This window comes from Epinephelus moara, chromosome 2, assembly GCF_006386435.1.
Source record: "Epinephelus moara isolate mb chromosome 2, YSFRI_EMoa_1.0, whole genome shotgun sequence".
Lineage (NCBI taxonomy): Eukaryota > Metazoa > Chordata > Actinopteri > Perciformes > Serranidae > Epinephelus > Epinephelus moara.
In genome coordinates, this window is record NC_065507.1 from 7161332 (window position 1) to 7176976 (window position 15645).

The 15645-nt window shown below is 42.1% G+C and overlaps 1 protein-coding gene across 1 annotated transcript; it reads left to right on the top strand.

Annotated features, from left to right (window-relative positions):
• The first annotated feature begins 11556 nt into the window (after positions 1-11556).
• LOC126398008 (retinol-binding protein 2-like) lies at positions 11557-13684 on the top strand. The gene is made up of 4 exons (XM_050057175.1): positions 11557-11715; positions 12751-12929; positions 13026-13127; positions 13497-13684. Exons 1-4 carry the CDS (start codon positions 11643-11645, stop codon positions 13548-13550), a joined length of 408 nt encoding a protein of 135 aa, XP_049913132.1. The 5' UTR covers positions 11557-11642; the 3' UTR covers positions 13551-13684.
• Positions 13685-15645: the final 1961 nt, after the last annotated feature.

The window sequence follows — 15645 nt, forward strand, 5'->3', positions numbered from 1 at the left end:
CCTTTTGGCACGAAACTGTCACTGCACCAAGCTGGATCTGTCGACACCTCCCCCTGCTGTGCCGCCACACCCATCTCAGTGCACCTCGGTCTGCCAAACTACCAAACTGAGTGCGCCTCGGGTTGCGCTGCTCGAAACTAGCTCTGCGCGGGGTTCACCACCCTGCGCCACTCTGCGCTGCGCCGGGAAACTAGAGCCCCATGTGTAATGAGAAGCAGACTTACTGAATGTGGAGATATAGTGTTGAAATTGCAGTTACTTTTCTTCGGACATCTGTTCATCTGTTTTGTAAAAGGATGAACATCTACAGAATGTACTGAAAATATTAAAGCTGATGGTACTTATTGGTTGTTGTGCGATGGTTTTATTGGTCCGGCCCATCTGAGATCAAATTGCCCATGAACTAAAATGAGTTTGACGCCCCTGCTCTATATCATGACACATACTGTATGTGATGCCAAGATCAAGAACAAATCTCCAGGCTTAAATAGAATTCTTACAATTCACACTTTATCAAAACCCTGCTTGATCCTTATTGTGTCTGGCAGTGTTTCAGATGTAGCCACTCAGTGTATTTGCATGTGGTAATTACCCTACACAAAAGACAAAAGTCGGTGCATGCACAGATTTCACTTCACTTCAATTAAGACTTCAGCATTACTGAGTTGGATGACACTGTTAACAGTTTTCTTCAGTCTTCCTGCAGCTCATTTAAATCCAACCCTGTCTCCTAGAAATTATACGTTTATATACCACTAATTTGTTTCTTCAAAATTGCCGTGTTCTTCAAGTTGCTGCAGAGTTTTTTTAATATTTAACCAAGACCAAGTATTTCCCTAACCTTCACTGAGAGCTGTAAGTGCATAAACACGGCCATAAAAGAATTTGGAAATACGTTGTCAGTGCATGTTTTACTGATAGGTTCACCTTATACATTTTGTTGCCAGATACATTGATTAACATTTCCTCAGTATGTTGATAGTAATGAAACATGATCCAGGGGGCATTATGCTTCCTCCAAAACACATTTGCTGTTGCAAAGTATATAAATGTAATTTCTAGGAGACAGGGGGTGGATAAATCTTCTTGGCCCTCTATTTTTTTGGCTGCATTGTGCACACAAATATCCTCAAGTTGCTCTTTTTCTGTTGCATTTCTGTCAGTGTAGCCACTCAAGAACGTTTGCCCATTGTGTCATTTTGAATGGAACTCTGGGACTGCATAATTAAAATGTTGCCATCCCACAAATGTTGCCAAATCAACCAGCACTGAAATCCCAGGGATTGTATTATTTTCAGAGACGAAATGAGAACATACAAAATCGAAAGCTGAATAGCACTCTGATGTTTCGTGTTGAAGACTACCTGCTTAAAATCTGATTGTTTGTTTGTTCGCTTGTTTTTAAATATGTAAAAATATTTTGTTCAACATGGTTTTCCTACATAATAGTAACAACTCTGACAAGGGGCTGGAAGCAGATCTACTCTTTCTCTTCCATTGAGAAATTCTGGATCTTACCTCTGCCCTGCCAACCACCGCTGCAGATTCCTCTTTTGCTTTCCGCTTTCCGAGGTGCTGCTCACGCTTGGTTGACTGGTGAAAGGGCAGTGTGCATCAAGATGGCTAGTGTTGGCGTGAGAGGAAACATAGGAGAGATTCAGCCACACATGTCTGAGCCTCAGTCAGACAAGGAATTTGCTATGCAGCAAAATTGACTTCTAGCAAATGGCAAGTATTGTTTATATTGTTTGTCAGCTTTATAGCTTGTAGGGCAGTGGCTGACACACATTAATGGCTGTGGAACATACAATATCTGCGATGATGGGGTTTTTGGTAGATAGTGGAATGCGGCTCCATTCACAGCCCAAACTGCACATTCCATCATGTTTGCTGTACAAATTTTCACTATGCTGATGCTACTTACAAGTCTGCTCTGCATTGAAAGGTTTCAGGTTTCTTTGCCAGTGTTCTGTCAAATTATCTTGCCTATCTTTTAGACAGTGATTGGCTTTTGCACTGGTGACGTGATAATCCAGGCTCCTAGGAAGTGCGCCGGGCTTTAAAGTCAATTTTCCTTTGTGGCCTAATGGTGTAATTATGTCCACCACGTAATGCTTTGTGACCCAAAAATACTTTTTTTCCTCTGACTTAGCTACACGGCAAAGAGATGTCTGTAAATCAGTGGATACTGACTCGTTACTCTATCAGAATTTGATCCATTTGTCCGATTATATTTAGGAAATCTAGAGGAGCCACATTTTCATTTTAACCCCATTTAAGTTAGCGGAGCACTAAAGCAGAAGCAACTTGCTTGGCTGTTGAAAGTCTTTTCAGGTGCTTGCTCTTTGGGCAACACATTCCTGAAGCAGTGTTGATTATCTGAGTAACCTACACATGGCAGTCAAACAAAAGTTTTTGGCTTCGTGCGCCACTGAGCAATTTTCATGTCCAGTTCTCTTTAAACATCCATGACCTTGAATTTTAGATTTTAGGGAAGTCGGTATCGTCAAGGTCAGACATTTTAGGGGACATAAACATAAGAACAACACATTTTTGAGTGAAGGGGAACTTTAATATTATGCAGGCTGTTCTAATCCACTGTTCATATGTTTTCCTACAAAAAGAAATGCACAGAAATTCGTACATATCCTTCATAATCATGACCCAGTAATTCATGACAAAACCACTTCATATGGGAAGGCTGCAATCATGCAAATGATGCGGTGACAAGAATATAAAAGAAAGCAGTCCCTGTAAGGTTTGGGTGATGGATAGGTCAAAAATCACAGGACTTTCCCAAGGAGGTCAGTTTTCATAACCCCCAATTTCCACCAGATACGTGTTGGTTGCGTCTGCGCTCCGGCACGGCAGCGGAGCCGATACGTTTCAATTCTAGTCAATGTGTGAGTTTCCACCGGCTGCAGCTGTGCTGCATTCCAGCTCCGTCTCAGCTGCGGCACTCTGGAGCCCTCCGCAGCAGATACGCAGGACTTCTGTTTTTGTCGGACGTTGGAGCACAACGCAGCAATTCAGCACAGAGCAGATCATGCGGGGCAGAAAGTTTATTTATTTCAAAATAAAATACACAGTGTTCACGGCAGATCATATTTCCCTGCGCTACACCTTGAAAACTACATAATGGGCAGAGGCAGGCCTGAAGTCAACAGGTCAGAGGTTTTCAGTCATTTCACCCCGTTGACACCATGGACGAGGAGATATTAATCATGGCAGTGCACTGAGATTTCTTCCGGCAGAGGTGCACCGCTCCGCACAGCAAACGTAGCCGGTGGGTATTGACGGATGGCGGAGCACGCAGCGGATAACCAGCGCTGCCGTTCCGCAACGGACACGCATCCAGTGGAAATCCGGCGTAACTGCGCCAACTATAAGATGCGTCCTCACCATATTTCTTTTCTTAAACCTCACCAAAATCACTATACTTGCCTAAACCTAATCCATAACTTGACGTTAAGTATGTATTTTTACGTGAAGTGCGTAACATCATTTATGGGATGCTAATTTGTAGGATATTATACAAACTCTTGTGTGTGCATTTTCATAGGATATCATATGAACTACATGCATTCCCACAGAAAGGCAGATTGAAATCCACACATTGTACACCAACACATATGGCAGTTAAAAGAATACCTAATTCCATTTCATTCTGTATGTTAATGTTTGTCTTTGAATTAAAAAAAAAAAAGTCTTTACAATTAAAGCGATCACTAGCTTTGGCTTAGTCATTTAAATAATCCTCCTTCCATTGTATCACTCAAGCTCAAGTGTGAGTATGGTGCAGTGATGACTGAAGACTAGTTTGAAATCTCTACTCAAAACCTCCATCAAAATGTCCCTTGTATACCCATCCTGGCGCAGAGACACAAGCCCGAGGCGTGAATTATCACACAGAGACAGTTCTGTTGATAATTGACTGAAGGAATGCCAGGCACTTACTGATGAACATGGAAACACTCCACTGTGCATCTCCAAATGGCTTTAGCAAGCTAATGGTGGTGTGGGAAAAATGAGCTCACATAAGGCAGGGGAGGTAATGTAGCTTCCAGCTCAGCTCATTTTCTCCAAACGAAAGAGATAATCTGGACCCCCCGAAGGCCTCCGAGATTGAAAGCCTCACAAGCGGAAAGGCCAAATAACTAAGAGAAATTAGACGTGAACCTGGGCCAAAGTTTTCTCATTCCACTCCCACGCTTCACATCATGGGCCATACAGTGAGGGAGAAAGTGAAGTAACAATCTACCTTTTCCTATATTGCCTTTCTTGTATTCCCTATTTCCTTGTTTCCCTCATATCTGTGCTCCTTTTCCCACTCTGCCTTACATCACTTCTTTTTCCACTCTTTCCCATCTTCTCACTTTTTTTCTCCTTCCCTTCCCATCAGTGTTTGCTACAGAGGGCGCAGACAGAAATGCAGAATGTTTGTGACAACTGGAGCACTTTCCTTCTCTACCCAGATGGACTGGCAACCAACTGTCTCAGCTGAACAGGCTTTCATTCCCACAGCTCCTCTCCTCGCTTCTCCTCGCCTCGCCAAAACCTGCACAACCAGTGTTGCCAGAAAGGGATGGAAAATGGGAACAAAAACAGAATATTACCAATGTTTCATTAAGTATTTGTTGGGAATTCTGAGGATATACCTAAGATTACATGTATTAGTTGTCTCCATGCTGAGATAACCCTGATAATCCATATGTAACTAGAGGAGAACATGCACAGGCAATGAATATTCATAAACATTAGAATTACATCAGGTGATCAAAGATCCACACACTGAGGTCACATGATGAAGCCTGAGCCAGCTCCATCTACTGAAGCAGACCATGAACAGTATATTTTTCATTTCATTTTTCTTCAAGAAAAAACATAGACATGACAGTGTTGCCTTTCATTGTGCTGCGATGCTAGTAAGTAAAATTAGCTTTAAAGTAACATGATTTTAAAGCTAACTATGCTACCTGAAGGCTACTTTAGCGCATGTAGTGTTGCTACTCCCAAACTGACCTTGAGATGGAGTCGAAAGCTCCAGGTAAGTAGTGGACCTATGCAACACAATCACCAGGAAAAATGTTTGTATTATTGAGCATCGCGTTAGTTCAGGCAGGACACGATGTCATCAGCTGATCTCAAACAACCCAATCAGATCCTCCACTGCCCGTCCACTGCCTGTCTTTTAGTAGTTCCCAAGGTGTCCCACAAGAGAACCGGTGAAGCTGCTTTTTGTTTTTATGGCCCTAAACTATGGAACACTCTCCCTTTAGATCTGAGAATGGCAGGCTCCTTAGCTATTTTTAAAAAGAAATTGAAAACCTATCTTTTTTATTTGGCTTTTAATATGGGTTGATTTGATTTTTATCACTGTTGTTGTTTTGTTGTTTCTGATATTGCTTTGTTCAAGCACTTTGGGCTGCATTCGTGCATGAAAGGTGCTCTATAAATAAAGTTTATTATTATTATTATTATTATTATTATTAATCAACTGATGGAGCAGCTGATTGATGGAAGGGAGTCAGCTGATAGATCACATGATTCCTTTCTATGCAACCAGTTGGTGAATCTCATTCAGGGCGCCCTATTTAAACTGCTCTGGCCTGCCTACTGTTGCTGCTTCCTCTGCAAGCTGCTTTGCAACCCGCCTCCATCCCAGCTCCTCCTTTTCATGCTGTGTCTGACTTATCAATGTCATTTCTGTTTGTCATTGATGATGCGCTGTTCTGTTTCCGGGGGGGTCTTTGCTGCTGCTCTCCCTGCCTTAGGATTTCCATGTAGGCACATGGAAGGGCAGGGAGATGTGCTCTCCCCGCCTTAGGCTTTCCATGTAGGAGCATGGAAGGGTAGAGAGGCCCCAGAACAGAGCCATACCGTCAAATATAATTCTGCAAATGTAAATAAAGTTTTCTTTGACTAACGTTTTCCTGACTAAAGTAATTTTTTTGCTAACCATGGATGTATAGATATTTTGTAGTGGATATGTTGAAACTGCACATTTCTCAGCAAAACATGTTTGGTGGCACAATCATGGCTGGTAAATGCCACAGTGTGTTGCAAAAAGCACCCAAGTCCGGTGCCTCAAACACCAGTGGAAACACCACGAAGGGTCACCAACAACTGGTGATGTTGGTTACAAACAGTGGTCTGCAGGGATCTGCAGCTTGTCACACCTAGGTCACGCCATGCACCATCCCCTCCACCTCTAGATGACGTAAGTCAGTTTATATATAACACCACTTAAGAAATGTTGATGCCAATAAAACATGCAAATGCAAGGTTTTCATGATTTGCAGAAATGTATACAGTGAACATTGTCTTCTGGCAACTAGGCTGAACTTTGAGCTCATGTTATTTTTCTCACACAACATGAGAATATATTTGGAAGGGAGCCACAGTGTTAAAAAGCCTGTCTGTATGTAAGCCAAACTAACCTCTACCTCAACTGAATCTAACCCAAAAAATCCCCAACTAGCACGTATAAACAATAGACAGTGTGTATTCTATCCACCTGTTTTTATGCACATTTTCAATTCGCGCATAAGTAGTGCAGATGCCAGAAATAAGAAGATATAAAAAGTAGCATGAAGCAGAATCATGACATACATGAAGCTTCCGGTCCACTGAAGAAACGGAAAATGGTGGCAGACGAAAACAGATCTATGTGGAGCAATGAGGAGACTGTAACCCTCCTCAAGTCGTGACAAACATAGATACCATATTTCCAAAAGTCTCTATACTGTTGTTGTACACATTATTAGTAGTAAATATGCTCAGTCGTTCTGCACAGTTTGCCTCCTGTCTCCAATCTATAAGAAAACCAAAATAATTACAACTTTACAGGAGTATCGCAGTAATCTGTGCCACTAGCACAAAAACACAGGAGTGAGTACAAGGCAGAGTAATATCCTTCCTCCATCGCCTTTTTTTGATGCGCCCGGCCCTACACTGCAGAATGTGAATCTGGACACCCTTTCCCTGGCTGATCCCTCAGGACCCACAGCCCTTTCCAGCTCCACATAGGAAGCCCCATGCATTATGCATCACCATCCAGGCCTATTTCGGTGCAGAAACGCAAAAAAATAGAGAGAAACACAGAGCTTCTCGGGCTCCCTCAATCAGTCCCACAGTTGCTCGTGTTTCTGCGGAAAACGAGGTCTCGTTCCGACCGTACGGAATTACCAAGAGGAAAACATGAAATATTTAGCACTGTCATCCCCCTTCTTTCCCTCTCTGTTTTCCAGCTCAAACTTCCTGAGGGGAAAAAAGTCACACACAAAAAAATAAATAAATAAATAAATAAAAAAAATAGTGAGAGCTTACAGTATGTTTTCTTCCTATGATTATCTGGATGCTCCTTTCTCAGAGAGGATGGGGTAAGGAAGCACCACACAGATTGGTGGAGGTCAGGATCGCAAGATTTCCCCTCAGGGGACGGGATGACACACGCAGAGGTGGAACATGGGATTTGATTAATGCTCCATGGAAGTGGTGAGGAGAATGGGCTCGGGTGCAGGCTGGTATAGGTCGGATCAAAGCAGGCGTGGTGGAGAGCGATGATGGTCGGCACAGAGAAGCATTTAGCATGCATAAATGGACAAACAACCAAAGGCGAACGCCTACAGTACATGCATACATTCATGACAGGATACAAATGCACAGGACGCTTTTTTTTTTTTTTTTTTCTGTAGACCTGGGCATTTGTTTGAAGAAGCGCACACCTACACACAGGGTGACCTTGACATAGAAAAGTCTCCACAGGTACCTTGCTCTGAGATTGTGTCTGTGGCATCTGAATGGGCCCTCGTCTATTGACATCAAGGCTGTCCAACCTGCAGACTTATTATTTTCTGCTCCAAAGGACTGCACACTATAAAAATGGACTGACACTCACCTAGCTTTTGTCCTCTGTCTGAAATTGTAAAGCTTTTTGAGTATGATAATGCAATTTTCTGGCTGTGTGTGTGTGTGTGTGTGTGTGTGTGTGTGTGTGTGTGTGTGTGCATTCCTTCTGTATGCAGAATCTCCTCTAACTTAGCTACTTTTCTTCTTGTACTGACGCATGTAACACCACTGCTGTGTCTTTTTTTTCCCAAAAGGCTTCCATAAGGAGGATAAAAGCAAAACTCATTCAATTGTGTGGGAACACTGGGGCCCTTTCAATTCTCACTGGGACATCAAAGCACACAGCAAGACGCTGCACTATTAGAGTCCATGGGTGGGATGAAAATACATTACAAATATATCTACTCTGTGCTGAAATCCATGACGAGGGTTTCATAACAAAGAGCAGACTTCTCTCAATCATTTGTCCCCTCTGAGGATTGTGATTAATCTAACCTTTGATGTTTCGAAACAACGGGGAGGAGGAAGAGATGGGAGAGATGTGGGGGCCGCTAGGGGAGCTGCATGTGGGGATGTAAAGACTTAGTAATGCACTGCTTTGAATGCCACGCTAATGAAGCAAATTGAATTGAATCACACAGGATATTGAGACTGTATTGCGAGGAGTGACACAGCATGCAAGCACAATGCACAACATCTTACAGTTAAAAGATTACGCTGAGATAGAAGGAGAAAAACTCTCCGAGGGAGAGTGGCGAAATGGCAAGTCGTAAGAAAGAGAAGCGCAGGATAACTTGCTGCCCACTGTATATAATGTTTGATTAAACCGAGACGCTTTGTGTATCAACACACACATCTGTTGTTGTGATGTGTGGAGTATAGATAAGCTGGAAGGTGTAATGTGCAGCCAGGTTGTACAGAAACACATTAAACACTGACGTGCACACAAGTATGATCAACTCACAGACGACGCGACACAACAATGCGGAGTGTGTATGTGCGGGTATGTGTTTGTGTGTGTCTCCAAGGTTATGGGGCACAGGAAGCGCCATTAGGTGTGAATTAGGCAGAATTAAAAATGAATCCGCTGTCATGCATTATTAAAACTACCCTAATTGCATTTGCATAAGTATATGAGATGCTGTGTACGTGTGCCAGCGTGCAAGCATGTGTATGCATGTGCAAGTGGATGCAGTCCGTCTTACTTATAGGATTACTTGTCATTTTTTTACATCACAAAGTCCAGTTTCACATTCAAATTCTCTCTTCTACTGTGAAGCAGTTATTGCCTCTCTTTAACCTCTTCTTACAACTTACAAATTCCTTCCAATTCACCTAACGAAAGCAACAACCCACAGAGAACAGACTTCGACTAAGTCGGCCCTCGGTAAGCAGATGGCTCTGTGTCATTTTAACTTTGATCACAGTATAAGATGTGGTGCTATTTTGTACAGAGCACAAGGTATTCCTACCTCTCTTCATGGGGGGCTTTGACTTATGTGTAGCAACATTGCCCCTGTGTGGTGAGAAGAGCAAAATAGTCATCCAACCCTGAAGTTGAGCTCAGGTGAAGCTTGAGAAATGATCCCTGTATCAAAAATTGTGTTTGTCGGTTTAATAAGATATGCCATTCTTAATTTGTAATTTGTATGTAAATATGTATGCACGTACAGTAAGTGGGCACAAGTGTATTTTTGTAGTGCAGATACAGCACTGAGGTGCAACTTATGAATAGTACATTAAACTTATTTTTAAAAACAAATTTATAAACACTTTAAAGTCCCCAAAAATTAGAGCGTTGAGAGAGTATGCTAAAGCTCAGCTTATTTGTCTAAATCAGGACTGTGTTTGTGGTTTGATCAGATTTGATTACTGTAACACTGGCCTGACAAACACTACACTGCTGTTTCAATACGTGATAATTACAAAACAAAACGCTGGCATATTACCACCCTATAAATTTAGCAGACACAGATCAACATTAGGATTTATTTGATTTGTCATGTGTCTGTCCAACTGACGAATGTTTGTCCAGTATTTACTCTCCTTTAAACTCTGTTTTGGTCTCCAGCAACTCCTGATTAATGCTCCACTATGTTCACTAGTTGCTAGCTTTGTCTGTCTTCCTTTAGGGGCAAAGCAGAATTGTATAGTTGGGTCATGAGAGCTTTTTCACAAAGGAAAAATACATGTGCCAGCTACTTCCGTAAACGAGTCTGATGAGAGAGTGGAGCACAACAGTAAAGGTGAGGGCCGTAAATCCAAAACAATTAGCTGAAGGATGCTAAAATGCTCCATAGAGATGTGGATAAAGGCATTTCGGTGATAACTCTGCATGAATTTGTGCACTACATGATCCTTTTCATATTTCCTGTTGTCGTTTCTTTCTACTGATAATAAAGAAATATTGATAAGTGCAGCTTTAATTTTATTTTGCATTTATAACAATGCCTTACTTGCTGCTGCATGGGCCGTCCACTGCATGGAAATGTTCTGGAAAATATGTGAAATACAGCTTGCAGACAAGATTAGTCATTGTCATTACACAATGGGGTAAATGAGGTAAAAGAGGGCAATTAGATATTGCAATCTGGCCATTGCCTGCAGGTAAGAGATAAGTGTTCATGTACATCAATGCATCTTATCAGCACTAAGACACCATGACATGCACCGCCCGCCTCACCTTTGACCCTCCACATACAACCCCATCTCAACTGGATCAAATTAGAATCACTGTCAGATAAAACACTCCAGTTGAACTCGTGAAACCATATCATGGACGCAGCATATTTTACTATATGCTCTTTGATAGCAAACTGTATTAATTACGGCTGCTGTTGAGAGACAGCCTCTGTTGACGTCTGAGATAAAGAACAGAGAGGTAGTAGATGCCAGCTCAAGATCAATTTCACATTTCCTTGACATGAATAATGAAATATGGCCCAGTGGTAAGACTGTAACCTCTATATAAACCAGCGGTTTGCATAAACCAACACTGAGAAGCTCAGACTTTGAACACAAACACATTTGTACAAACATGTGCACACATGCTCACACTTTTGCTGATAAAGTAGCTCCAGCTGATTCAAGCAAAGGTGTTTTATCTTGAATTGATTCTTCAAGACAGCTTGAAGTCGAGAATCTTGAGAGACATTCCAATAAAAAAAAAAGGTTTTAACTTTGGCCTGGTAAAAACTGCTGTGGTGTTGCATTTGAGTCAACAAAATTTCCTCCCTTGAACTTTGTTCCTTGATATGAAACCAGAGAGGAATCTTTCCACTGCAGGCCCCGAAAAAGGCTCAAGAAATGAACTTTGGTGCAGACGGCAGCCGAGGTAATCAGCGCTCATCTCTATCTTTGCTCCTCTCCATCTTCCCTCCATTCCAGTACATTAGAAGGAGTAATTGCTAATGCCAGCTTCATTGGGAGGAAATGGAGATTGAAAAAATGTACAGCCGACTCTTTAAGTGCAACCACGTCAGTGTGCATGTGCTGAATGCACAGACACAGAAGCATGTGCACAAACTATCCTATCCTGTATGTTGTGCGTATATTATGTAGTGAAGGAGTGTGTTGACAGTGCACAGCATAAACCTGAACTATCGTACAAACACACTCACACACTGTCCTGAGAGAATTATCAGGCGGACCCTGTCCTTTGGCCCACACACACACATACGTGCACACGCACGGTCGCGGTGTATTTAAAGGGTTGGGCTTGATCTCGCTGTCTCTCTCATTGTGACAAGTACTCCTCAAGGCAAACTACTACCTCCACTCACAAGTCAAAAATGCCTGCAGACTACAGTGGACGTTGGGAGATGGTGAGCAACGAGAACTTCGAGGAGCTCATGAAGGCTCTCGGTAAGTCGCCCTCTTACAGCCTGCTTAATGCATAACAGCATGGAAAGGGAGACTGCAGCTTGGGAACCCTCATTAAAATCAAGAGTCAATTACAAGTTTGCATTTAAAGATGCAGCCAAGTAGGGAGAGAGGCATGAGCAGAAAATTTGGGACGAGTGACAGAAGGAGAGTGAGTGCAGCATTATGAGGAGGAGGAAGGAGGGCGAGGGAAAAAAGGATGTGGCACTGCTTCATTTCCTCATTGAGCTGCTGTCAGGCCAAGTTAACCTCCAGTCTGTGAGCGGTTGCCGTCTGTTACCGCGCCAAATAAATATTGATTCACTCCTTTCTGAATTTTCATCCTCCTGATCGGGAGAAAAGGAAGACAGATTCCGACCCTGGATCAGGCAGCGGGCCAGCTCGTCATAAAATAGAGAGTGAGACCAGCGTCTCTCTCTCCCTCACTCACTCTCGGCTTTCCTCCTTTTGGCGCGTCATTGATCAAGCCTAGAAACACTTTCATTATTCACGACCCTATCTGCAATTCATAAAACAACCCTGGTACACTCAGCTCACACAAAATCCGGGAAATTCTGAATGCCGCCACCTAATTTCCATCGAGTGGATAGGAAAATGACATCCTTATGGAAATGGGTCAAAAATATTATTTAGATGGGTAAATATAGGGGCCCCATCTGTAAGAGTGATGGGAAGAAATTGAATTTTCACGTTAAGGCAAATGGGATATGAATATCTAAACGGTCGGGGAGGGTGGCTCTCAGGGCCCGATGCTGAACGGGGGCGGAGGAACTCATTTGACTTGGGGCAAGGTCATTTTTAAAGGGTAAATGAGACTGTCAAAAGGACCAGTAGGAGAGGAATCATAATAAGTGGCCTGGAGTGTCGTGTGTGTGTGTGTGTGTGTGTGTGCGGATGTGTGCTTTGGTGTGTCTGTGCAAATAAGGATTTATTCTGTAAAAACAGTCCCAGCTACACACATATACGTGACTCACGCTGCTGCCACTGACTTTAAATTCCATTCATTTATGTTTGCAGACATTGACTTTGCCACCAGAAAGATAGCCTCCCACCTGCATCAGACAAAAGTGATCGTCCAGAGCGGAGACAAGTTTGAAACAAAGACCCTGAGCACCTTCAGAAACTACGAGGTCAACTTCACCGTGGGAGAGGAGTTTGAGGAGTACACAAAGGGGCTGGACAACCGAAAGGTCAAGGTGGGACTGTTTTCCTATCCTAAACCAGGAACCATGACAGTGCTGTCTTGCCTTTGAATAATAACCTTTGTGTGTGTGTTTGTGTGGTGATATCAGACTCTGGTTAACTGGGATGGAGACAAGCTGGTGTGTGTTCAGAAGGGGGAGAAAGAAAACCGTGGCTGGAAACACTGGATCGAGGGAGAAATGCTACACCTGGTGAGAGAAAGTGTGACACGTTGCCTAAATCATGGGAGAGTTGTAAAAGTTTTATGATATATTTGCCTGGAAATTGGATGCTCCTGCGTGACCACAGCTGCAGCAGCTTGCAAATTCATTCCCTCAATTAGCCACACGTTACTACAAAGTAAACACAATCTTAGCGAGAGTACACTTTCTCCCCACACCTGCTTGATTAAATATATTCCAACCACTAAATTAGATTAGACTATCGCAATAACAATAAACAAGATAATGAATCACTATCTAAAACACACAAACTGTAAGCTCTGCCTGATTATGTAACCAAGAGGCATTTATTGCATCATGCTGGACTCGCAGTCTAAAGGTCTGTGTCTTCTCTTTCAGGAAATCACCGTGCTCGACAAAGTCTGCCACCAAGTATTTAAGAAGACCCAGTAGGATGAAAACTGTGTCGTGTGTCGCATGTTTCTGCCTATTTATAATGTAATTGAGAAGACCTGTAATGTACTGACTCAATACAGCTGTTCTCTTTTAATTGTGTTTTTTTAATTAAAATATGTATTACAATTACAAAGCAAGTAGTTGTTTTCCATATTTAGGTCCAGCCTCACACACACACACACACAATTATACATAACCAGTGGACTCTAGTGTCGTCTGTGTTGTATTGATATGAAGAGGCCCAGTCCGTGGCTATCTTTGGAGGCTATCTCCATTTATTCCTGACAGCTAGAGGTAAAAACAAAATCCAAAATCCAACAAAATCCTCCATCAATTACTAAAATGAACTTATAAACAGCTTAACATCACTAAAACACACAAATTACTACAAGAGCAATGTCGCTTACCTCTCCCATGGAACACAAAAGCAAAACGGTAGAGGCAAGGCAGGAGACACCCCCAAAGGTGAACGTAGGGGTAGTATCAAACGTTCCACATATTGAGTACAGAGGTCTGAGCGTGTCAGGTAATAACAACTGAAACAAATTGCGTGTAATCATAATGCACATTTAACTTTGTTACTCAGGTCCTCTACCATAGGCCTCGCGTTTGAGGGTTCTGCGCAGTACCTTAGCTGTTCCTAGGACTGCACTCTTCTGGATAGACAGATGTTGTACCTGGAATCAGCTGGAGCCACTCTCCCAGTTTGGGGGTCACAGCCCAGAGTGCTCCCATTACGACTGGCATCATTGTTGCCTTTACTCCTCACATCTTCTCTAGCTCCTCTTCCAGCCCTTGACATTTTTCGAGGTTCTCGTGCTCCTTCTTCCTGATGATTCTGTCGCTTGGGATTGTTTCATCTATCTATCAACACAATGTCCGGTTGGTTAGCTATCACCAGTTTGTCAGTCTGGATCTGGAAGTCCCACAGGATCTTAGCTCGGTCATTCTTAACGACCTTAGGAGGTGTCTTCCATTGTGACCTTGGGACTTCCAGCCCATACTCAGTGCAGATTATCATGTACACTATGCCAGCCACTTGATTATGGCGTCCCATGTGTACTGTTCATACATACATATAGATTAGATAGATAGATTGCATAAATTGATTATAAGATTAGGCTTACAGCACATTAAAGACATTTATTCAGGTTTTGAAACTGACCTTTGCACTTAAAGTTTTCTCATATATGAAAATAAGTTCTGAATATTTGCACTTCATGTTATAAAAAGAACGGTGCTAATGATGCACTGTAAAAAAAAAAAAAAAAAAAAAACTGTCAAAAATAAAACTAGTTTAAGTTTCATATCCATCCTAAAATTCTCTGATCAGACAAAAGACCCAAAGGCCATTTTCACCCATGGTCATATCTCCCATTGGTTTGGTAAAAGTAGGGATTAAGACTCAAAAGTAAACTTGGTGGATACTGTGTGTTTTTTTACAGTGTACAACGCGAGCTCACAGGTACAACATGTTCTGCCGGATCATGAGCTGCTCCCGCAGGAAGCGGTGGAGGATCCACGTCGCCAAAACAAGATTTGTCAAGTCAGACAGCGGCAGAGAGGTTGTAACCGGAAAAGGGGCGTGTTGTCTTCAAAATAAAAGCCTTAAATTTACTAGAAACGTATACAGTACTGTCGATAGCTATTACAATTTGATACTGTGCAATAATGTAGCCTACTTGTTATTTAATTAAGCACCTACTGTAGCCAATGTCTGCATGTAGGCGTTTAATACACTGAAACAATGTCCACCTGAGCAGCCATCTCATGCACCTTATAGTTCTTCAGTTGTTTATCTGTGCATACAATTACAAAAAAGTAACATAAGAAAATGCACGGGTGGGATTACAATAACCCCATACGGCTTATAAAAGGACGCCACCTAACACTGAAATAAAATTCAGCTGTATTACTGCCAATTTACAAACAAAAAAAAAATCTTTTAAATATCTAAAAAGAAAAATGCCTTGCAATTACAAATACTATTTTTTTTTTTTTTTTTTAAATTAACAGTTTGACCATAATGCAGTCAATGTATGTTATTGTCCATTTGGTGTTTATATAACCAAACAAACATATAACTATTAAA

Bases quoted from the DNA above. Each gene is read 5' to 3' on its own strand.
- LOC126398008 (XM_050057175.1), top strand. From the start codon at position 11,643: ATGCCTGCAGACTACAGTGGACGTTGGGAGATGGTGAGCAACGAGAAC. The intron at 12,930-13,025 runs GTGGGACTGTTT...TGGTGATATCAG, and splicing joins TGGACAACCGAAAGGTCAAG to ACTCTGGTTAACTGGGATGG. The intron at 13,128-13,496 runs GTGAGAGAAAGT...CTTCTCTTTCAG, and splicing joins AGGGAGAAATGCTACACCTG to GAAATCACCGTGCTCGACAA.